The 23,687-nt window shown below is 31.6% G+C and overlaps 3 protein-coding genes across 3 annotated transcripts; all 3 read left to right on the top strand.

Moving 5' to 3' along the window:
* Positions 1 to 1,964: 1,964 nt before the first annotated feature.
* LOC102584877 (protein yippee-like At5g53940) lies at positions 1,965 to 6,193 on the top strand. Its single transcript, XM_006358908.2, has 5 exons — positions 1,965 to 2,172; positions 4,121 to 4,164; positions 5,479 to 5,587; positions 5,779 to 5,834; positions 5,947 to 6,193. The coding sequence occupies exons 1-5, from the start codon at positions 2,077 to 2,079 to the stop codon at positions 6,023 to 6,025; spliced, it is 384 nt and encodes a 127-aa protein (XP_006358970.1). The 5' UTR covers positions 1,965 to 2,076; the 3' UTR covers positions 6,026 to 6,193.
* Positions 6,194 to 7,598: 1,405 nt separating this feature from the next.
* On the top strand, positions 7,599 to 12,415 carry LOC102585190 (PRA1 family protein H). Its single transcript, XM_006358909.2, has 4 exons — positions 7,599 to 8,273; positions 8,623 to 8,759; positions 11,838 to 11,909; positions 12,005 to 12,415. Exons 1-4 carry the CDS (start codon positions 7,816 to 7,818, stop codon positions 12,091 to 12,093), a joined length of 756 nt encoding a protein of 251 aa, XP_006358971.1. The 5' UTR covers positions 7,599 to 7,815; the 3' UTR covers positions 12,094 to 12,415.
* An 8,147-nt stretch (positions 12,416 to 20,562) lies between these two features.
* Positions 20,563 to 22,762, top strand: LOC102585865 (early nodulin-like protein 2). The gene is made up of 7 exons (XM_006358911.2): positions 20,563 to 20,903; positions 21,002 to 21,310; positions 21,403 to 21,486; positions 21,579 to 21,662; positions 21,755 to 21,838; positions 21,931 to 22,068; positions 22,192 to 22,762. Exons 1-7 carry the CDS (start codon positions 20,735 to 20,737, stop codon positions 22,632 to 22,634), a joined length of 1,311 nt encoding a protein of 436 aa, XP_006358973.1. The 5' UTR covers positions 20,563 to 20,734; the 3' UTR covers positions 22,635 to 22,762.
* The last annotated feature ends 925 nt before the right edge of the window (positions 22,763 to 23,687 follow it).

A 23,687-nucleotide genomic window follows, 5' to 3' on the forward strand; every position in this document is an offset into this window, starting at 1 on the left:
TGGTCAAATATAATTATCAGTCATTTTTAGCTTTTGATCAGACTGTTTGACAAAGTTAAAAATAAGGAAAAATCACCTAAATTATTTTACCCTATTCTCTAAAATTCTCAACCATTTGAAAAAATTACAAAAAATTATATTCTAGTCTCTCCTATTCTCGGATATATCACTTTACACGATATATCGATCGGATACATCACTTTACGCAATATATCGGTCAGATACATCACTTCACACAATGTATTGGTCGGATATATCACTTTACGCAATGTATCGAGACGTACGCGATGTATCGAGACATTGAGTGATGTATCCGAAATCGAGATGCTGCTAGATGTATCCGAAATCTGGATGCAATGTATCGGGATGTATCCAGATTCCACCAAATTTAATGGGTTTTTGTAAATTGAAAAAGAATAGGGATGAGATGGCTCTTAACACTATCAGATCTGTGTAAAATAAAATAACTTGAAATGACTTAAAAAAGTTTTAAAAACCAAAAGTAGAACCCTCCCTACTTTTTATTTTTAACTTAAAAGTCATCTAAATTACTTTTTAAAAACTACTTTTTTTTTCCAGTCAATCCAAACGGACGCTAAGTACCATATATTCATATGTAAGAATTATCAAATAATTTAAGCATACGAATATACAACCATTTTAGTAAAAACATCCATTACTAAAAACACATATATAAGTTTTTACTATTAAAAAGACTTTCTTACCATAATAATTTTGATTAGCAAAAACTTCACGGCGGAATGTCTCTCTAGTCTCATGTAAACCTTTTATAAACATGTAATCAAGAATGACTTGATCAAGTCTGAAAAAATACAACCAAATTAATGGATAAACATGATTAATAATAGTCAAAAAAAGGGAAAAATTCACATACAACAAAAATCAAAACAAAATTAGGAAAACAAATATAATTATCAAGTGTATCAATCATCATTCATATAAGTATAAAATAACACTAAAGTTTAATAGCTTTTGCTATAAATAATTGGTGATATATCACACATAAACACTTACAAGCGTTGAGCCTCCAAATTGGCCATATGATCATCAAAAGCAGAACCTTAACTTATCATAAAAGAGAGAAGAATTGAATTTTTGAGCAAGAACAATTGGGAAAAATGAAGAACTTTTTTATTTTATTTTTGTTATATATACTCTATTTATTATTAAAACAATCAGATTTCAAAAAGAAAAGAAAGGAAAGGAGTTAATGATCAGATACAAAAACGAGAATAAAGTTGAAATATTTGATATAATGCAATCTATTTTAAATTTGCATTTGATTGTTCCACCAACTTACCATATATTTATTTGTCAATTTTTATTTTTATTTTTAAAAATTAATCCAATTACTTAATCTCATTAGAAAATGAGAAGCATTTCAAAGAAATTAAGGGCTTTGAGATAATGTAACTCTTATTACCAAAAAAAAAAGAATGCAACAACAAAGATTTGATATGATAATATAGTCTTGGTAAGAAATTAAATTATTGTTGACTAGATACCATTTTAATTAAGTTATTATTGGACTATCTACTAAATATCAGGGGATTTGTTGATACCAAACGGTAACTTAATAATTGTTAGAATGGTCTAGTCAAGTTATAATAACCCAAGACTTCATTAGCTCCATTCATGCATATTATGAATTTAGACATATATGATAAGTTAGTAATATAATACACTGTATTTTAATTTGGTCTTACGTGATATTTATAGACTTTAATTTGGTCTTACGTGACATTGAAATATACATTTGACCAACATAGAAAAACTAAGTGAATAATTCATGTTAATTTATCAAATTAATTAATCAAAATAAATTAATTCATATTCATTAATTGAACAACTAATTTTTAAAAAAATTAAATAAAAATAAAATAACAAACTTACTTAATTCCTTAATGCATGTAAAATAAAAAATTGTGACATAACCCCACATAAACTTAAACGGGAACCCCAAAGAGTCCTCCCACAAGCTCACTAGCTGACTATCACAACTGACCAAAAAAAATCAATTCTTGTTTTGTGGGTTTTGTTGATTTTCCATTGAAAATGGGAAGGATATTTGTTGTAGATCTTGAAGGCAGGATTTACAAGTGCAAATTCTGCAAAACCCACCTTGCTCTTGCTGATGACCTTGTTTCTAGGGTAACCATTTCTTCAATTTCCCTTTCTAGCTAAGTTTTTATAAATAAAAATCTTATCTTTATTATAGAGCTTTTCATTGGGTTTTGGCCTTTTGGGGCTTGTTGTTTCTTTGAGTAATTAGCTTTTATTTACTTGTTTTTGCATATTGGATGGTATTTTTTTGTTTTGAGAAAGAATACTTAGATGGTGTTTTCTTGTTTTTGCATAATTAGATGGTATTTTTTTTGTTTTGAGATAGAATAATTAGATGGTATTTTCTTGTTTTTGCATAATTAGATGGTGTTTGTGCCTACACATCCTCCAAAAGTATAACCAAAGGAGAAAACAGGGCAACTAGAAAGAAAAGAAATGTTCTTGCATGATCATTTGCTTATGCTAGTTTTTTTCGGCACGTGTATGTCAAGTCATGTAGAACGTAGGCGTTTAGCCATGTTTCACTGTGAAATTTGAAAAAGAAGTGTATTTTTTTTTTCAAAGTGAAAATTGATATTGTTTGGCCATGAATAAAAAATGGAGTTGTTTTTGATAATTTAGAGTGAAAAAAGTGATTTTGTGTCCAAAAAGTGACTTGAAATTCTAGAATTCAACTCAACTTGAAGTTGAGTTCCTGAAGAATTTTGTGTCCAAACATGTTTTTCGGAGTTCAACTCTGGGAAAAAAGTGATTTTTTTTTAATAATGTATGGAAGAATGTGTGGAGAGTAGTCATGCTTTTTGCTTTGTTTGTTTGTTTCATTCTGGGCTGTGAAGAAAGTGATTCAACTTGATAATTGGAAGACTAGGTATGGACTATGGTATTCATGCTTATTACCCTTCAAGTTGGAAGTGATTTGGTTTCTATCATTAGTTATGTGATCTGTACCAATTTATAATAAATGTCACCTAGCTTAATTTTTCAAAGTTGACGGAAAAGTTTTTAACTTCTTTCGAGATGGATGTATTTTGTGATATATATGGAAGCGTTTATGTTATAATTGAAGTGTTGAAAATGGATTATGTACAATTTGCATGAATTTTGTAACCGATATCTCCATTTGGTTTACTATTCTGGCTTTTGTTATGTTTTGAATACCTTTGCTTGCTCTCATGCTATTAACTTCTTTCCAAATGGATATATTTTGTGATATTTATGGAAGCATTGATGTTATAATTGAAGCGTTGACAATGGATTATGTACAATTTGCTTGAATTTTGTAACCGATATCTCCATTTGGTAAACTATTCTGTCTTTTGTTATGTTTTGAATACCTTTGCTTACTCTCATGCCATTGTATGTGATAATACAATCAAATCTCTTTGTAACAACATCATTTGTCCTGATATGTTTTGGTTGCATAGCACAATGTTGTTATAGAGAACGTATAATATAACAAAACATTGTTTGCCCTGCACCCCTACTTCAAAAACCTTTCTTTTAGTCGAGGATCTTTAGGAAACAACCTCTCCTTCTACCCCCACAATGATAGGGGTAAGGTATGTGTACATTATATCCTTCTTAAACTCCACTTGTGAAATTACACTAGGTATATTGTTATTTTATATGGCAGAATAAAGTACATTTTTGTGTGGATGATCAATGCGGAACGAATCTTGTAAATGGATTTAAGATTTAGCTCATTAGTTAATTTCTATATTTTGAATATAATTATTGATTATCGTTCTGTCAAATATGTCTTATCCCTAAAATCAATTAAACTTAAGTCTTTCTCTTAAATAGCTATAAATGTTGACATGCCATTTTCATGCAAGTGCTTATAAACTCGAAGAACACAACGTAAAAAAACATAAAGTTAAATTACCAAATGCGCAAAGATTAGGCTTGGAGAGTGATTCAGCATTTTAATCAATCTTTATCCTTCTGGAAATTTTCTGCCACGATTTCTTATTCATAGAATTGCACTTTTGGCTTGCTTGGTTTGTAGTTTTTTAACGGTTGGTTTTATGGTCAGGGATTTCATTGCCGCAGGGGAAAAGCCTACTTGTTCAATAAAGTGTGAGTGCCTATTAATTTCTGAACTACACATTGAGCATAACCAGTTTTGTTTTATGACTTAATCTGCTTGTTTCACACTTGAATTGACTTCGTTGATAATCATGCATTCATTTGAGACTGCTATCTGTCACATTCTTTTGTATCCTATCTTACTAGTTATGGTATTGGGAAGAGGATTGAGATGTAGTCACATAAATTGGGATAGAGGGAGTATTAAATTCTTTTATTAAAAAAAAAGATATTTGCTATATTAACCTTATGTTTTATATGCCGTCTTTTCTCTGTATGATATATTCATGATTGTCAGTGTTATGGAATTGATCTATCCTTCATCCCTTGTGTCAAATTCTCAAAATTTACCATGTCGATGTGTCTGCAACTAATCATATGCATTTCACATCCATCTTCATGCTTTCTAAATTGTAGTGGATTGAGGAACTCACATTGTATGAACTGTAATATAACTTTAGCCTCTAGACAGATGTTATATGTAGAAGAAAAGACTTCCTTTCTAGCGACGATGACTTATTAGTGAATCCAAAAGAGTTCCCAATTTCAATATTGCTCCCATATATTGTTTTCACGTTACTGAACAATTAAATGCTAGCAACAGCATCCAACTTAACCATACCACTTGAATGCACTAAAATCAGCAACTTGATTTTGTGCATTGAACATGGCTGTTGAGCTGAAGATGTATTTGAATAGAAATTAGTGTTTGCTTTTGCTAGTAGTGGAACATGTATATTTTCTCTCATCCGTCCTATCTTATAGATTTGGGTTCCCAAGAGGTATCACTTATAAGAAAGATTTTAGACAAACCTCTCCTTTTTCTTTCTCACAAATAGGAAGTTTCGATTCCAACTGGGATATTAAAAGGATTACCAGATATGCACATTTTTTCTCGAATTTTACTCTTACCGACTCTGATTTTTGAAGCAAGATGTTGTCGAATTAGACCACAAATTACAAATGTATGGAAAAGTTCTATTGCTATTTCACGAGGCAATCACTTCGATGTAGTGAAAGTGAAGGATCCACGGCAATGAGTTTTTCAAAAAACATGATCAGAAAATGAGAAAAATGGAATTCTTTGAAAAGAAAAAGAAATCCATTTTATAGATCCAGTTGGTAAGGACTAAAGATTACCGCTTCTTTTTTATTTCTATGGTCAATGATCATAGAAGCCTTGGCAGTGCAATAGCTGATATTTTACTAGCATCATCTTCCCTCTGCTTTCCCAACACTTTGCAATTGTGCACCATTCGATATATATGCAGAGGTCTGACTGGTCCGCCTGATTTTGTGATTCAGGGTGAATGTAACTGTTGGACCTCAGGAGGAAAGGGCGATGCTTTCTGGGATGCACACGGTAGCAGATATATTTTGTTGCTGTTGTGGGCAAATTGTTGGCTGGAAATATGTATTCCCTTTCGTTCTCTCTCTCTATTTCTCGTGCATGTAGACATAGATACCAAAACAAGTGCACACACAAAAAGAGGAGTTAAATAGTTAGCCCTCTTGCCGTATAAATATGTTACCAATTGCACATGCATGATATACCTACACCGGAAATTTTGTTAACAACTAGCACTCTACGTTTCTATCATGCAGGAGGCTGCACACGAGGAAAGCCAGAAGTATAAAGAAAAGAAGTTTGTTCTCGAAAGGTGCCTCTTTTTTCTTGTTGATTTCACATTCAACATGTATACATGAAAACATCCACCTGTTTTGAATCTCTTCCATATAACATTACATGTTCTTCTGGTTGTTTGTTAACAGGGGTAGGATCGTTGACGGAGTTGACACTGAATTCTACATCGATACTCGTCCAACTATCAGTGATACTGAGGATGCATAGGCTTTGTTATGTTATGTATCTATCTAAACATGTGTGATTGTTGTATCTTGCAAGTCTAGTTTGTAGATATAGGGAAGAAGCTGTTTGTATCAAAATATTGTGTGGTTGTATCTTGTAAGTTTAGTTTGCTAGTATATAAAGAAGGTTATGCATAAGTTTTTGGTCTACAATACCTGATTTTTTCATGATGTTATAGGAGCTATATGATTATTAGCTACCAAATTGGTTAAACTAAAAATAACTTTGTAAGTATTCACTCATCCTTGATACGGAGAGTCTTTAGGAAATGCTTCAAATATACAATTCGATGCAACAAATTTTTAACTCTTTTTTTCTTTTTATCGTCTCTTCAAAATTTATCTTTTGTTTTAATTTTTTAAGAATAAAATAAACAATGAAAAAGTAAAAGTGATTTGGATTCGATTCATTTTTCGAATATAAATCTACAAAAGCAAAGAAAGCATAAGATGCTTTTCGAATAAATAAAAGATCCAAATTGTTCCTATGTCAAAATTGCTTTTTTAAGTAGATATTTTATTTATGGCATAATACATAAATGTGTCATTTAACTTGGCTTCATTTTACGTTTATGTCTTCCAACTTTGGATATGCACAAGTAGACACTTAAATTTGTATAAAGTAGAATAAGTAAACACACGAGTCCTACATGGCACAATACATGTCGGACACCGTAGGATAAAAAATGACATTTTACGTTTATGTCCTCCAACTTTGGCTATGCACAAGTAGACACTTAAATTTGTATAAAGTAGAACAAGTAAACACACAAGTCCTACATGGCACAATACATGTCGGACACCACGTAGGATAAAAAATGACATGTAGGATGTCATGTAGGACATGTGTGTCTATTTGTTCAACTTTATACAAGTTTAAGTGTCTACTTGTGCACACTCAAAGTTGAAGGACATAAATGTGATTTAAAGCCAAATTAAAGAGGCATATTTATGTGTTATGCCTTTATTTTTTCATATCCTTATTGTTGAGATGATTTTACTATTCTAATTTCTAATTGTACAAGCTTGCACAACTAATTCTTTCATTCTTAATCAAACTTTGATTTTGAGTTTGGGTAAATCACATTATTATAGGTACTAATTATATGTTAAAACAATACTTTTTTTTAATTATATATATATATTTTTAAATAGTGTTCTGAATACATGTATCTTAGATATACGCAAGTCAAATTAGGTGTAATTTATTTCAGATACATTATATTCAAGCTTGATTCACATGTATTTAGAATACATCGACTTTCTTGCTCATTCATCCCCCTCTCTTTATGTATTTGTATTTCAAAATGTATTTGAATTTCACAAAAAAATATATATCTATGTTCTCAATGCCAATAATTTCTTGTATATGTGATCTAAATTTCATCCCATGTATCCCATATCAATTTAGTGTTTCCGCATAGATACATGTAGTATCCAAATATGCACTGATACATTCATGAGTGTATTCGTGTATATATACATGTATTTGATATCAAAATATACACTGATACACATCATAAACCGAGAAAAAAGAGGAGAGATCAATATAATCAGAGATGTTTGTTAAATTAGGTAGTTTTTTCAAAAAAAAATAATAATCTTGTTTGGAGTATGAAATGAACCTGACAACACACGTAAATCTGAATTTAATCGGGTTTTAATCCGAGTTTCTAACCTACCATGAAAAACCACAAGCTCATATGATTTCCCACCAAACGCTACAGATAAATACCTGAAAACAGATTCCTTTGAAGAAGAAGGTAAATAAAAATGGCGTTCTCAGCTAACCCGTTATCTCTGAGTGTACCCGAACCCGTATTCGAAACCTGGCTCCGAGATACCGGTTACCTCGAAATTCTCGATCAACGGACTACCGATCTCCACCGCCACTCCTCCACCACCGCCGCGGCGGCGACGACCGCTTCCTCCGACACTGCTGTTACTAATTCTGCCGCAGCCGCGGTTTCAATCTCAAATGGAGTCTTCGTTCTCATATTTTCACGTATTGGAACCTTACTGTCGCTTTTAACGCTTAATCCGTTTGCAAAACTCACCTCTGATGACTTTTCCGGTGATACCCCGTCGTGGACCCTCCAATTCGTCGGGTCATTTGATTCCTACTCATTTCCTTCGTCGCCGTCTCAGGCTCGGCTTAGAGTACACGAGAATGTGAAACGCTATTCTCGGAATTATGCCTCTCTCTTCGTCCTCTTCTTTGCTTGTTCTCTGTATGTTCTCTCTCTCTATCATCTATACACAATGACACATTCTATATGTATGTATGTGTATTCGTGTCTGCAAACATGTATATGAACATTGGCATGTATCTGTTATGCGATTAGAATTATTAATAATTAACTTTTGAACTTGTGCAATAACTTGAATGGTTGGCTTTGTTTTGAACACTATCTGCTAAGGCTTAGTATGAAATGGACCCGAATGGAGTGGATTAAATATACATCATTCATATAACTTACTACAACTAATTTAGCTGAAGGATTTCGATTTCAGTTGCTTGATTTTTGTGCTATTTGATTGCTTTGGTATTGATTGCATTTTGATAAATTTGGGTAACAGGTACCAAAAGCTGTTTGCCCTTGTTGGGTTGATATCATGTTTAGCACTTTGGGATGTATTAAAGTTATGTGGAGATCGCTGGGGATTAGAGCAGCGCCCAGTTATCAAACAAAGCTTGATTCGCATTGCTCAGTGTGGTGAGTCAATATTCTTGAGTACTTCTCCCCTCCCCCTCCCTCCCTCCCTCCCTCAAAAGTATAAAGACGCCTAGGGTGTTGCTCTCTTAAATGATTCAGGTCCAGCATTCTATCAGTGTTTATGGTGATGGATGATATGATCATAGCTTTGACTGTTTTATCATTTGCCATATATTTATCCTGTGTATATTGTAAAAGCGAACACCAGGAAACAACAATTGGCTGATCCCTGATCTTTTAGCTTCTAGTTAACCTTTTGAATATTGTCTATACTAGTGTTCCTTTTCATAAATAGCACTCTGCACTCCTCTAGATTGGAGGCTCTTATGCCAACTTTTGGTCGAGGCAGAGAGTTTACGTTCATACCAAATGGAGACACTTAATAGCAGGACATGTGTAACTTAAAAAGTATTCATATCTATAATAACACTTATGAGACCTATGTGTTATAAGATCAAAGAATTATATGGAACAGTTGGGATGGCTGTTTCTACATCCAACTTTATCCACGTCATCATTTGTTCTAATTATAGTTTTCCTCATGTTGGGAGACGTTCATTACATCCTAAAAGTCCAGCTCCTCTTTTGCTTTCTTGATAATCTGATCTATAAGATCGCTACCCATCCATCCAATTTGAGACCAAATGAATTTTCTTTCTTCCTATTGCAAATTAGATGCTAGAACATCAGTAAAAGAGTTTTGGACAGCATATCAGTGGCAACGGATGTAGATTCATGTGATGGTCTAAAGAAAAACATTGTCAAATAATTGCTTATAGAACTACATACTCAGGAGTCAGTCAGGACTATCCAAAACCATCATATGCCAGTCTGTTGAGGTGTTGGATGACCACATATTTATAGGTTACTGATATTCAGATACATTGGATTTGCAATGGATGCTCTTAAGACGTTTCACCAAAATTACTGGAAATCAGGATCAAGGACAAATGAACTAAGCTAAAGTATATAATGAGTTGGTACTATAAAATAGATGCAGATGTGAGGAATTACATACAAATTGATCATGGAGCAGGGATATATGGTTTGACTATATTGTTCCCTAAACAATTGTATATTCGTATAAAATGCAGTAAAAAGTTCATATATTAGCTGCTTGCAAGACAGTGAATGCATATTTTGTAAAATCTGTTTCTTCATCATTAGAGAAGAATGTCATGTCACTATCTCAAATCAATTTTTGTGTTCAAAGTTTCACAAGTTCTCACAATGATAGAACCCCCAACCCAATTTGGAGAAAAACTGAGGCGTGGATGGTGTGGGGATGATGAGGAAGGTACCGTATCCTTACTCAAAAGTATTATAAATAAGCAAAATATGGTAGAAACAGCTTAAATGCTTTAGTCCACGGATATTGTAGTGTCGATGGGCTTGAAAGGAAAAGAAAAAGGTGGGGAATATTTGAGTATATTCGTTTCCAAAAGAAAAAAAGAAAAGGGGAAGTAGAAAAGGCTTATGATCTCTCCATTTCATCCTTTGTAGTACCTGCACCTTGTCTTTTACTCAAATATTGTGAAGAAGCAAAATATGGTGGAAATAGCTTTAAATGGTTTAGCCTCAGCCAGAATAGTGTCGATGAGCGTAAAAGTAAAAAACAGTGGTAAAGGATTTCTGGGAAGCTTTTTGGCGAGAAATTAAAAGAAGAGGGAAAAGTAAAAATGGAAGGTTTATAAACCTCCATGTCATCTGTTGTAGGAAACCAGTACCAGCAAAGTTAACGAGATATTGGTATCTCTTCTCCATATCATCTTTTTGCAGTACCTGCGAAGTTAATTATTATACATTGATATCTCTTACAAACAACGTAAAGGATGCTTCTGCGATAGAAAAAGTTAATGGGCTGTAGTTTCCCTGCCCCTTAGCACGATCTTTTAACCAAACATAATTTATGAGATGGGGTGAGTTCTACATCTCTACCTTCTTGTTTTCAGTATTTCTAGAGGTTACTGTTTCTTCACAAGTGATGTGAAGGTACGGATTACGACTTCATAGTTGAAGTGATGCGCTTCTGAGAAGCGCGTTCTTCAAATAGTGAAATGCAAAGTAGCTATACCTGGTATTCAGGTATTTACTTCAAAAGAAACTTGTGTGGAACTACCTAGTTATTATCCAATTTCGGCAGAAGATTGTTGATTGAAGAATCTAACTAGAAAGGATGAGAAAAAGGAAAAAAGGAGGGGAAGATAGGTTTCTTTTGGGTACTGGGATACTAGGACTACTCTTACATGCATGTTTCAGCATTCTTTCTGTAGTCAATGTCTTCTTCCACTTCTTGAGTTTATAATACTTCTTGACTTCTCTTCTACTCTGTTAGTAGAGTTCCATATAAAAAAGGATAAAGGGGATACTTTTTTATGGTAAAAAATTCTGTCATTTCAGTTATTTCTCAAGAAGAAAAGAGGGGATCTGTTGTACTTAAGTATTCAATTCACCAATAAGATATGAAGGCTTACTTCACATTTAGAATTTGCACAAAAACAGACTATTTTCTACAAACTATATATGAAGCTAAATGCAGACTATTTTCTACAAACTATATATAAAGCTAAATGCTGTGGATTGATTATGTTTTATGGTTGATTAGGTGAAACTGAATAATCATTCCGTGATTGTATGTTATGTTTTCAGTGTTTAGTTGAAGTTACATTTCAAGATGTTTATTGTTAGATTAATATTGCCTGAGATTAGATGTTGAAATTAGAATTTTCATTGCAGGAAGTACCAATTTAACAAAATAGGAGTAGTAATTTTCATTGCAAGCTTTTTATAAGTTCATGTATGTTAGATCAATTTTGTGTCTCTAGTTATTGTACACTTTGTTTCCATTTTCCAGTAAGCATGCATGTTAAATCTTGATTCACAGTTTTTGTTTAAAGCCCAAATGATGTTGTTGCTGTTTTTGTGCTTCTAGTTCTTAGAGACGCTTCTCAGTCTTTTAAAATGTATATTGGACGGTTTTTGTTTCCCTAGATAATTTCGAGCACTCATTTATTTTCGTAAGCAGAATTGTTCTGATACTGTATAAATTTGAGAACTGAGTCAGCCTTTCTTGTACAGCTACTGCAGTTATTCTGTTCTGTACCAATGTTCAAATGGCTCTCTTCTCAGCTCTTGCGGTCAGTTATGTAGGTAGGTTATCTTTCGTGCCTAATTTGTTATCTTACTCTTTATCTTCTGTTTTATTGCTAATTTCAAGAGCTTATGGCTAATCGATGCATTTGCAGTGATGATTCTGCATGCCTCATTTAGGAAGCTGACCCCCTCGAAACAATTAACTTCAAAAGATGGAAACAGGAGGGTCCTTAGAAGTTGATGAGTGGTTATTATTGTCAAGTCAGACAATCACATAGTCGTCGCCTGGAGAGAAGGTAAACCGTGTTTACAAACTATAGCATACGAGTCTTGGTTCATGAGAACATCTCTCGGTTTGAAACTGAGAAAATTCTTCGAGTTACAATGTAAGAAAGCTTCTTCTTCTTCTTATTTTAAGTTTAGGTTGTATGTATAAGTCTATACAATGGAGAGAAAAAAGACTAGATAAGATTGTAGATGGGTGTAGAACCCTAAAGAGAATTGGCACTGCTAAGGCTTTGTTATTTTGCTATATGAATTAGTATTAGTAACTCATTTGTTTATCTTCGACTGAATGATTTGCTTTCCTTGACATGCCATAATTAATACTTAATAGTATAAACTTTGTCTTTGCACTTAAACAAATGAGCTAATGTTGCTTTAAAGAATCATAGTTTATGATTGGCTTAATACATAATCAACCCCTTAAACTTGTTAGGATAGTTCATTTAGACATTCGAACTAAGTAATGTTTCAATTGAACATCTCAACTCCTTCTATGTGTTTTAATTAGATATTTTTAATTCAAATTTTGAATTATTCTTTTCGTGTGTATAGTTAATCACATAAAATATATTATTTGCTTTAATTATACGCATTTGCCTCGATAAGCTATAAAATTTCAAACATTTTTCTACTTGAGGTTGATGCTTATAATTAAAGGAGATGTTATATTTTATGTGGTTAACTTAATTATCTAATAGACAAATTAAAATACACATAAAATTTGAAGCAAAAGTGTCTATTTGAAACACTTTATTAGAAGTTGAGATGTTTTTTGTTAGAACAAAGCTTAGTTCAAATATTTAAATAGAATATCATGACAAATTTAAGGAACTGATTATATATCAAATCTTTTTGAATAATAATAAGGATTAAAGTGTTTTAAGTTACTAGCCGCCCATGTTGACTCCCTCCCACCGGGGGCGGATTTAAAGGGTCAAGAGGGTGTTCATCCAAACCCTTTTGATAAAAAATTATATTGTATATACAAGGTAAAAAATTTAAACATTTCAAGTTTAGGATTGAAATTTATTTTTAATGTTTCAAATTAAAGTTCTTCACACTACATTTTTATTTTTCAAATCCTTTCTTGTAATCTATTCAAACACCTTAAAATTATGATTTCACACAGTATGTCCAGGTGCAAACCAAGAGTAGAAGATCATATTTGGTGTAATTTTTGTTATATTGTTTGTACAATCTTTGCTGTTGCCAAGGTGACTTTTTGGTGACAACTTTAACTTTACTTTGAGATAATGCATTGATTGCAAGTAAAAAGACAGAGGAGTTAACAGTGAACTTTGTCTCTTTATGGAGTACCCCACAATGACTTTTAGGACAATTTTGCTTTGATTAAAATGCTAAATGATGATTTCCATTTCAACTTTTTAATTTTACTACTCTATAAAAACTATTTTATTTTGCATAAGTACTATAGAAAGTGTCATGCCTAGATAGTTATCTTAATTTGGTGTACAACTAAATATGTCAATTTCGAAAATTTACATCTAGACACAATAACTTGGTTTAAATTATTCAGTAAACACACTTTCTCGAATGTGTTTTCTCAATGTTGGAGTGTTAGCTGAGCAAACTTAAATCAAGTTAAATTTACCTAAAAGACATGTAATCTTTTTTTTGGGTAACAAGCTTAATATGATATTCTAAAATACTGTGTTATGTTATAATCGATTAGATTGTGTTAATAATATAAAAATTATTTAACTTAAATCCATTTTTTATCAAATGTGATCATGATCAGACTTAACTCTTGTGCTTGCCAGCCCATGACATCTATTGAGTGGGGAAATATGTAAAAACTAGACTTCCTTTTCAATACAAGTGGCCAAAAAATATATGGTCCCATCCCATTAGCAATAGTGTAATAAACATTGCCCAATCCTTAGGGTTCAATGACTCCATCTTTTTGTACTGTAATTTTTCAATAAATTTGTTCATAATTTGCAACTACGTTGTTTAGATGGTGGGATAAGAATAATAGTTTTATGATAAAATATAAAATTATTTTATTCTGCATTCGGTTACGGGTATTAATTAGTCGCAGAGTTATTTTTCCTTGTTTTATTCCACTATTTAAACTAAAATAATGGAATTAGTTGTCCCATATAGAAGATAGGACAACTAAACTCAATTTATAAAATATCCTTGTTTATCCCATCACCAATCAAACGACCTAGCTTACTAAACTATTAAGTTTTGAAGGGGCATGAGAAAGAGACAATTAATTTGAAATACTACTTGTGAAATTTGTTTTCTCTATACCTCGATTGAGGAGGTCATTTTCCTCTTCTTCTTTTTTGAATTAATCTTATTTTTCCTAAATAAAATGTTCTTAAAAAAAATTGAATAACCAAATATGAAAAAAATGTTTTCCTTTGTATCAAACACACTATACACTCTATTATATGTATTCGGCAGAATTCAATAACATTAATTCAAATCATTTATAAATATTTAGAAATTCACTAATTAAGTACCTATAATGAATTGTGAATCCAATAACATAAAATGGGTTAGAAGTTCAACAACAAGCGAGGAATCTAAAACACATGAAACTTAAATTTTAAATCCGCCTCGACAATGTATATACCGAAAACTTAGAATGCCCCACCTCACGTTTTTATGCTATATGCATCTTCATTATTGAAAGTGATTGAAATGGAATCTGTGAAAGAATTATTGCAGCATTGTTCATTTCAACAAATAAAACAAATAATTGAGCAGAAAGGATGGCAAAAAGAAAAGTTTATAGTACTATAAAACATATATTTTTTTATACACAAACATAGTGGACTAATTTAATCTTGGGTTGGATTAGTTTCCCATATGATCACTCTACTTTTATTTTACCACACTAAGGTCAAAAAAATTAATTTTACTAATAAAAAAAATATTCAACTTTTTTCTTAAATATCACCAAAAAAAACACTAAACTATTTTTTGTAAGAACACAACACTCTAATATGCCTAAGTATCACCAAGAGTCACTAAGTAATTCATTCATAACAAAAGAAAAATCACTCAACTTGTTTAATTAAATATCATATAAAATATCTCTTTATTTTCTCCTAATGAGTAATTTCAGCGATACATAACGAAGTTAAGTGATTTTTTTATACTTTAATCACCTAATTTGATTTTTTTTTTGTCATGAACGACAATTTAATGACTTTAGTATGATAATTTGAAAGTTCGGTGATCATACATAAAACTAATCTTAATTATGTATCTGTGAAAGTGGTCACTATTGCTTACATTAAGATAGACTATATTTACATCACTCCTTAAAATGCAACCTTTTTCGAACCCTACGTAAAACGTGAAATACTTTGTACATCACACTGTCTAATTCCAACTACTAGTAGTTCTTACTTATTTAAGACAAGTAGAAGGGGGGAGGTGAAGAGAGAGAGAGAGAGATAGAGAGAGAGAATGAAGTTCTTGTTCCAATGTCCATGTTGTTCTTGTTTTTGCTTCATGAAGCCCCAAAAAGGTAAACCAAAAGCCAAAGAAGAACCCAAACTTAAAGCCAAAGTTGAAGAACCAAAACCTAAAGACAAGAAGGTGGAAGAAGCAAAACCAAAAGAGAAGGAAGAAAGCAAGCCACAATGAAAGAAGAGGAAATGGGATAATGCAACTATATATTATGCTCATACAAGTAATATTGTTCTTCATTTACTTAAATTTACTTCTAGTTTGAAATATATATTGTGTGCAATTGCAATCTTACTCTTTTGAGAAAAGCCTCATCCTAAATGTATTCTTATTACAAAATATTTGCACTTTATTCACTATGATATGCAAACCTAGTCTTCATTATTAACTATGTTGCTTAGATCCTTTGAATATATCATCACACTCATATCAAATTCTAAAAAAATGTATAACTTTTAAAGGATTTGATGTACATTCAAAAGAAATTTTGAAGGATATGAAAAACATAATGATTGGTTAAATTTCTCTGAATTAATTTCTCAAATATTTATCGAACTTGGAGTTTTTTCTATATAAAAAAAACTATTTTTTTGTCGGTGTAAAGTGACTCAACTTAAAAATATTCTCAGAAAATAACTTGACCCAGAAAAACCACATAAGCAAGCCAAAATACCATGTTTGTACATACGAGTGATTATTATTTTTATACAAATCAAGGCGATAAAAGGCACGCATTAATATTTAGATAAATTAAATTAATTTATTTATATAATTAAATTAATTTAGATCAATTTCAATTAGTTTTTTTTTTTTTTTTTGGATATTACTCTACACTAAATCCTAGTTCATGCCTATTTAAAGGTAATATATTCCCTTGAAAAAGGCAGGTATTTAGAATATTTTATAATTTTTGGGTATTCACAAAGAGAGCAGGAAGATATCAAATATTGTCTTTCATCAAGGAAATCTTGAATATCCCATAAACTTTGGGAATATTCATAAAGATCATTTCAAGATGTGGTCGAACTCTTCTTGACAATCAAATAATTCAAGAAGACCCACAAAATCCTTTCATGGAGATCAAATATTAAGATATGGTCGAATTCTTCTTGACAATCAAATACTTCAAGAAGATCCACCTTGCATCGAGATCTAATAAATCTCAAGGAGATCCAAATTATCCTAATTTGAGAAATACACTATTAAAGCCCTCGATTCACGGAGAAAATTCAAATAGGAGAATCAAGGGAACAAATAGAGTTGTAATCATATTGTTTTATCAATAAAACTATGTTTCTTGATATTTCATTTGCAATTGCAATTTATTTCTATCACTTTAAAATTAGTTGCAACCAATAATCTTTCCATATAACGAACTATCTCCTCGCATTTTGAATATGAGTCTTTTTTAGCAATCATTTTAGTAATTAGTACTTACAATTAGTTTTTGTTTCAAATTAAGAGTTATTTTAGCAACAAAAAAGAAACTCAAAATAATTATCACCAAATATCAAAGATAAAAATTAGTATGTTTTTCTTACTATACTTTTGTGCTTTATCTTTTTAACGGTGCTCAATTTTCAGAAAATATTTATTAGATAGAAATAATTTAGTAACTTATATATTATATTTATTAATTTTTTGATAAACATAATTGTTTTGAGAATAATATTTTGGGACGGAGAAGGCATTGAAGAAAACAGGAGAATAATCACATTTCGATTGTTGTGAACAACGTTGTGGACTGTGATAAACAAACCAATCTGAAAAATTCAAAGCCCAATTTTTGGTGGGTCTTCTAAAATAAATTTGAGTTCACCACTCAAGTCCAAAATAAAAAATCTCAAAAGCCCAATTTATGAAATTTTTATATATATAAAGTAATATAAGTGAAATATGGGAAAGAAGAATATAAAATAAAAGTATGATAACTAAATGAATAATGCAAGAAGATAAATGTATATGTAATAAATAAATTAGGCGGGAGAGCAGATCATGCGTTAAATAAAGCAAATAATTAATTAAAGATAGGTGCTAGTACCAACCATATGAAATAAAGGCAATAAAAAGATAAATTAGTAAAGAAAAAAATAGTGTAAAAATTAAAATTTGATGTTATTATCAAATCAACTTTAAAGACTACAAAGAGGAGAGCAAACTCTCACCAAAACTTCTTATGAGAGAGAGAACGTTGTTTGAAAGAAAAATAATGTGTCTTATTATAAAATAGAAAGGAAGGCTATTTATAACCAAAAATTATTACAATAAGTTATAGTAATGCTACAATATTACCCACAATAATTTTAGTCCATATTTGTTATTGTATCATATGACATCCTTGTGATATCGAATTAGCTTAAAATTTACATCTTCTTTTATCTTCATACTTCGATTTCTTCGACTCCTATGAATGATTGTTAGAGAATTCAACTTTGATTTGTTGGAGAATTTTTTCGATTATTGGATGAAATCTCTTTTGCTAATCGAGCTAGCTAGTTGTGCAATTACAATTGATTTGTCACATAAGCTTTCGATGGATTCTAACTCTTGTACCATTTGTAATGACATTGGAGAGATAATCTACAAACTTTTGAAAATATATCCATGAAATATGATATCTATGTAGATGAATCATTCTTGTTCACAATTGAGATTTGTACATATATACCAAATAAAACAACAATATCTAAGATGATAATTTGTTGACTATTAAGATTATACTAATATGTTATCATTGTTCGAAACTTAATCTGCACATGTTAGTTAAGTAATAGCCTTTTAGGGTATTTAATTGATCAAACTTAATTTATTCGAGATGTTGAATATAGTTGAACTTAGTTTTCTATCATATTCAATTCGAAACTTAAAAATCGATTATACATGCCGTTGATTGTTTGTTCTTTATGGGACGAGTTTTAGACACGATTAGTTGACAACTTTTTAAATTTCAAATTTCATATAAAATATTTAAAATAATGTATATATATATATATATATATATATATTTATAAATACCCATAGCACTATTTTTTTGATAATATATGTGGATAACTTTTCTCCAAGTAGATATTCTATCCATTTGATTCCAAACATACTCCAGAACATTGCAATTGGTACACACCTTATTGGTCCTCACAGTTTCCCAAATTGTTTTTCTTATCCTACCTTCACTTTTCATTATTATTGGGATAATGCAAAAAAAAAAAAAAAAACATTAAATAAGTTTACTGAGTAAATAATATCAAAAAAAATAATTTAGATGTGCGACTAATAATTTTACTATTATTTTGGAGTATCTCTATATCTTATCCCTTTATTTATTTTACTCTTCGTTTAGTTTTATCGCTTAATCTAATTACACATGAACTTCAAAAAATGAAGAAAATAATTTAGGATTTATAATTTTAAATATTTCATGAGATTATTATGATCATAAAAGTATTTAAATTATTTTAAATATAAAAATGTAATTCTTTTTAAAATAGAGTAATAAGAATATAATGTAATATAAAATAGATTAATAGAATAAGATCTTTTGCCTTACTTAGCTTCAAATTTTAATTTATATGACATAATTTGAATCAATAAAAAATTGAAAGTTTTATTTAAAATCTGTAGGTTTAAAATATCAACATTTATGTGATGATAAAATATTTCATTAAGAGCCAGATAAGTATAAAGTTAATAGAATTCCTTAATATTGTTAACACAAAATATTTTCTTTATTTTAACACAAATTTAATTATTTGCCCTATTTCAATTTATGTGAGCATTTTTTTTTTTGGAAAATTGTATATAATAGCAAATTATTAATTCAAATTAAATGCTATAAATATACTTTGATTTAATTGTACCCTATAGCAAACTATTGCTATTTTCGCCACTCTCGTTTGGTGGCAGTCTCGCTCGCCTCTCTCGCTTTTATACAAACACAAATGTATAAAATGTGTTTGTGTTTGTATAAAGTGAGAGGAAATTGTATATATACATATATTTTCTCTCCCCTCTCCCAGATCTCGCTCGCCACTCTCCCAAATCTCGCTCGCCACCCTCGCCTCTCTTGCTTATACAAACAGAAACGAAACATATAAATTGCACTTCTGTTTGTATAAAGCAAGAGAAAATTGTACATACACATGCAAATACATATATATTCGTCCTATACACTTATAATTATACAATACAAATATTTCTCTGCCCAGTTTTCGTTTGCCTTTCTCTCTTTCTCGTTTTATACATACACAGATTATACAATTGATCTTTTGTATATAATTGCTTTCTTTTGTATATGTATAGCGAATTATACAACTGCCTTCTTTGTATATGTATAGCAAATTATACAACTGTTTTTTTTGTATATGTATAGTGAATTATACATATATATGTTTGCTATAGAGCGCAATTATGCAAACTTTGCTATAGCATACAAATATGAATTTTGTGTTTGCTATATGTGAAAGTTGCTCTTTTTTTTTTTTTTTACTTTATCACAAAAAAATAAAATAACTTATACTTAATATTTTACTATCCTAATTTACATCACACACACTTTTTTTTAATTTATCCAAAATAATGACACATTACTATAATCGAAAATAATTTTGTTTTGAGATTTGTTTTGAACCATAAATTTCAGCCACCTCGTTCATCCTTTTTATATAAAAAAAATTGTATCACTTAAATAGTATCACATAAATTGAAATCGGAAAAAGTAACAATTTAATTTTAAATTCTCATTTAATCCTTTTCTAGACATAATAATTTCTACGACTTGTGTGAATTATGAAACATACAAATGTAAAGTAGTACTTTTTTTTTTCTTCAAAGTTGTGGTCAATCAAACATGTAAATTAAAACGAAGAAAATAATATTTTGGAGCAGATATTTTTTCCTCATTACAACGGTAACCTTTATCTAAAGTAGTGCACAACTGCACACAAAGTCTATATAAACTTTGTTGTCTCCCTTTTAACCTTTCTATTCTTTCCACTTTTTGTTTTTCTAGACTTCTCGTGAAGAACTATTTCCTTTTTCTTTTTTTTTCTATTTCTCGTGACTCTTTTTTAGTGTATACTTTTATCACCACACAAAAAAAGAGTCATATTGAACCCCATTTTGAAACAAAGAGAAGAAAAACATTGTCCATGGCTCAGCAAAGACATGTTGTAGTGTTACTTGTGTTGGCTTGTTTGTTTACATCTTCATATTCTTCTCAATATACTGTTGGTGGCAAAGATGGTTGGGTCCTTAACCCTTCTGTTGATTACAACACTTGGTCTCAACATATGAGATTCATAATCAATGACTCTGTTTGTAAGTCTTCTCCTTCCTCTCAAAAGTCAAAATACTGTTATTTTTTAAGAGTCCGAGCAATAATATTTGATGATATTTGTTATTTTTTGTGTTTATAGTGTTTAAGTATAAGCAAGGAGCAGATTCTGTGTTGGAGGTGAGTAAGGATGATTATGATAAGTGTAACACTGGCAATCCAATTAAGAAAATGGAGGATGGAAACTCCATTTTCACGTTGGATCGTTCTGGTCCTTTTTACTTTATCAGTGGCAACAAAGATAACTGTGATAAAGGCCAAAAGTTGCAAATTATTGTTATCTCTGTTAGGAACCAAGGTAAACCACCACAAACTCCGGCACCGGGAGTTGCTCCACCTAGTAATGGATCAACTACACCGTCACCTACGGGTTCACCACCATCTACTGGAGGTACGCGGAATCAGAATTTTAATTTTATCCGTTCAATTTTTTAGATTCTTAGTATGTTACATGAGTCGATTGAACTTACGAGATTAATGCAGGCTCCTCTCCGGCAGCTTCTCCGCCTAAAGGATCGTCTACACCTGGTACACCGTCACCCACGGGTTCACCACCATCTACTGGAGGTACGCCGGATCAGAATTTTAATTTTATTCGTTCAATTTTTCAGATTCTTAGTATGTTACATGAGTCGATTGAACTTACGAGATTAATGCAGGCTCCTCTCCGGCAGCTTCTCCGCCTAAAGGATCGTCTACACCTGGTACACCGTCACCCACGGGTTCACCACCATCTACTGGAGGTACGCCGGATCAGAATTTTAATTTTATTCGTTCAATTTTTCAGATTCTTAGTATGTTACATGAGTCGATTGAACTTACGAGATTAATGCAGGCTCCTCTCCGGCAGCTTCTCCGCCTAAAGGATCGTCTACACCTGGTACACCGTCACCCACGGGTTCACCACCATCTACTGGAGGTACGCCGGATCAGAATTTTAATTTTATTCGTTCAATTTTTCAGATTCTTAGTATGTTACATGAGTCGATTGAACTTACGAGATTAATGCAGGCTCCTCTCCGGCAGCTTCTCCGCCTAAAGGATCGTCTACACCTGGTACACCGTCGGCACCTTCAGCTAATGCTCCGGCAGGATCATCTACACCGGGTGCGTCGTCACCTAATGGGGCACCAGTATCTACTCCTGCAGGTAAATTATAAATGAATTTGGAATTTCAATTTGACAGATTCCATGTTTTGATTTCGTTCGATTTTTAACGTATTGCACTTTTGAAATAGTGAATTGAATCATATAGTTTATCTGTTTGTTCAGGTAAATCACCAACCTCATCACCAACACCTTCCGGTTCAACCGCATCTCCACCAGCTCCTGCGACCGGAGGATCCGTAGCTCCGGCAATGTCTCCGGTAGCTAATGGACCGTCAACTAGTACTCCAGGTTCTTCTTCACCGGTGGCAGGCGGACCATCGTCTGGAAGCAGTATGGCACCGTTGGCAGACGGACCAGCTGGAAGTATGTCACCGGAACCATCGGCAGGAGGACCATTAGCAGGCGGACCATCGGCGGGAGCGCCGGGAAGTAGTGCTTCAGGTACCGGCGGCAGCAATACTCCGGCTGACATCAATTCGCCAGCTGGAGCACCAGAAAACCCAAATTCATTTGCAGTAAAGGCATTTACTCCATCAATTGTCCTTGTGTCAGCCGTTTCACTCGTTTTGACTGTGGCTTTGGGAGAATTTATTATTTTACCTTAGGGTAAAATTACTGGATATTACTATATTTAATTTGTGCTTTTTTTTCTTCTGTATTTTGTTTTAAATTTCTTGAATAATTCGGAGATTATTGGAGTGTGTTTAGATATACAAGAGATGTATTTAATTTTAATTTTTATCTTTTTGCTTTTAATTTTTGTGGGTGAGACTTAAAATTTGAATTTATGTATGCATGTATGTATCAGTTTTCTAGTTTTTGTTTTGTGATGTTTTTTTTTTTCAGAGAACATTTACAGAGAATTTTTTTTTATGTTGCTCAAAACATGCACAAATGTAACTTATCATCCTTCTTAAAAAAAAAGTCTATTTAAGTCTTGACTATAGAACTACGAAGCTATCAAGTGTTTCCTCCTTCAAAAAACTCGAATTGTCTATCAACGACTCAAAGTCTCTTGTGAAATTCTTAAGCGAGACAACTCCTTCGTTTTTATGGCCAAAATCAAAATCTCGATTCACATCGTCATAATCTCCCTGGAACATCTATTAAAATCTCTTCTAAATATCTATTGTTTCAAAATTGAAGGAAAAGAAATAATTTTTAAAACAATATCAAAGAATATAAATGATTTTCATATAAAAAATTAAAAATACGATAGATTATCTAAGATGTGCGTAAAAAATATTGCTTGGTCGACAAACGATCGTAGTACAACTACTTCCCGATGGGAGTTGTGGAAATTCGTATAAAGTCAAAGTCATGCAATACGCTCCAAATATAAATTCATTAACGTACGTAATTTTTGGTGTAATAATAATAAGATGACTTGACTTGACTTGAAGTGGTTATTTCCATTATTACTCTTATTTAGAAGTGAGAGTTGGAAAGGACCAACATTGCATTAAAGTACTTGTACAATGTTGGTCCTTCCATTGCATTAAAGTACTTGTACATATATAAGTGGGCCCCACCTCCTTCCACTTAAATAATATTCTTCAACCTTATCATGGTAAAAGTTGAATTCATTATCCTTTTCATTTAATTTTATATGCTATTATTTTTTTCTATAAAATCATTATATATGTTTTAATAATTTA

The sequence above is a fragment of the Solanum tuberosum genome, unplaced genomic scaffold (genome assembly GCF_000226075.1).
Source record: "Solanum tuberosum cultivar DM 1-3 516 R44 unplaced genomic scaffold, SolTub_3.0 scf00283, whole genome shotgun sequence".
Classification (NCBI taxonomy): domain Eukaryota; kingdom Viridiplantae; phylum Streptophyta; class Magnoliopsida; order Solanales; family Solanaceae; genus Solanum; species Solanum tuberosum.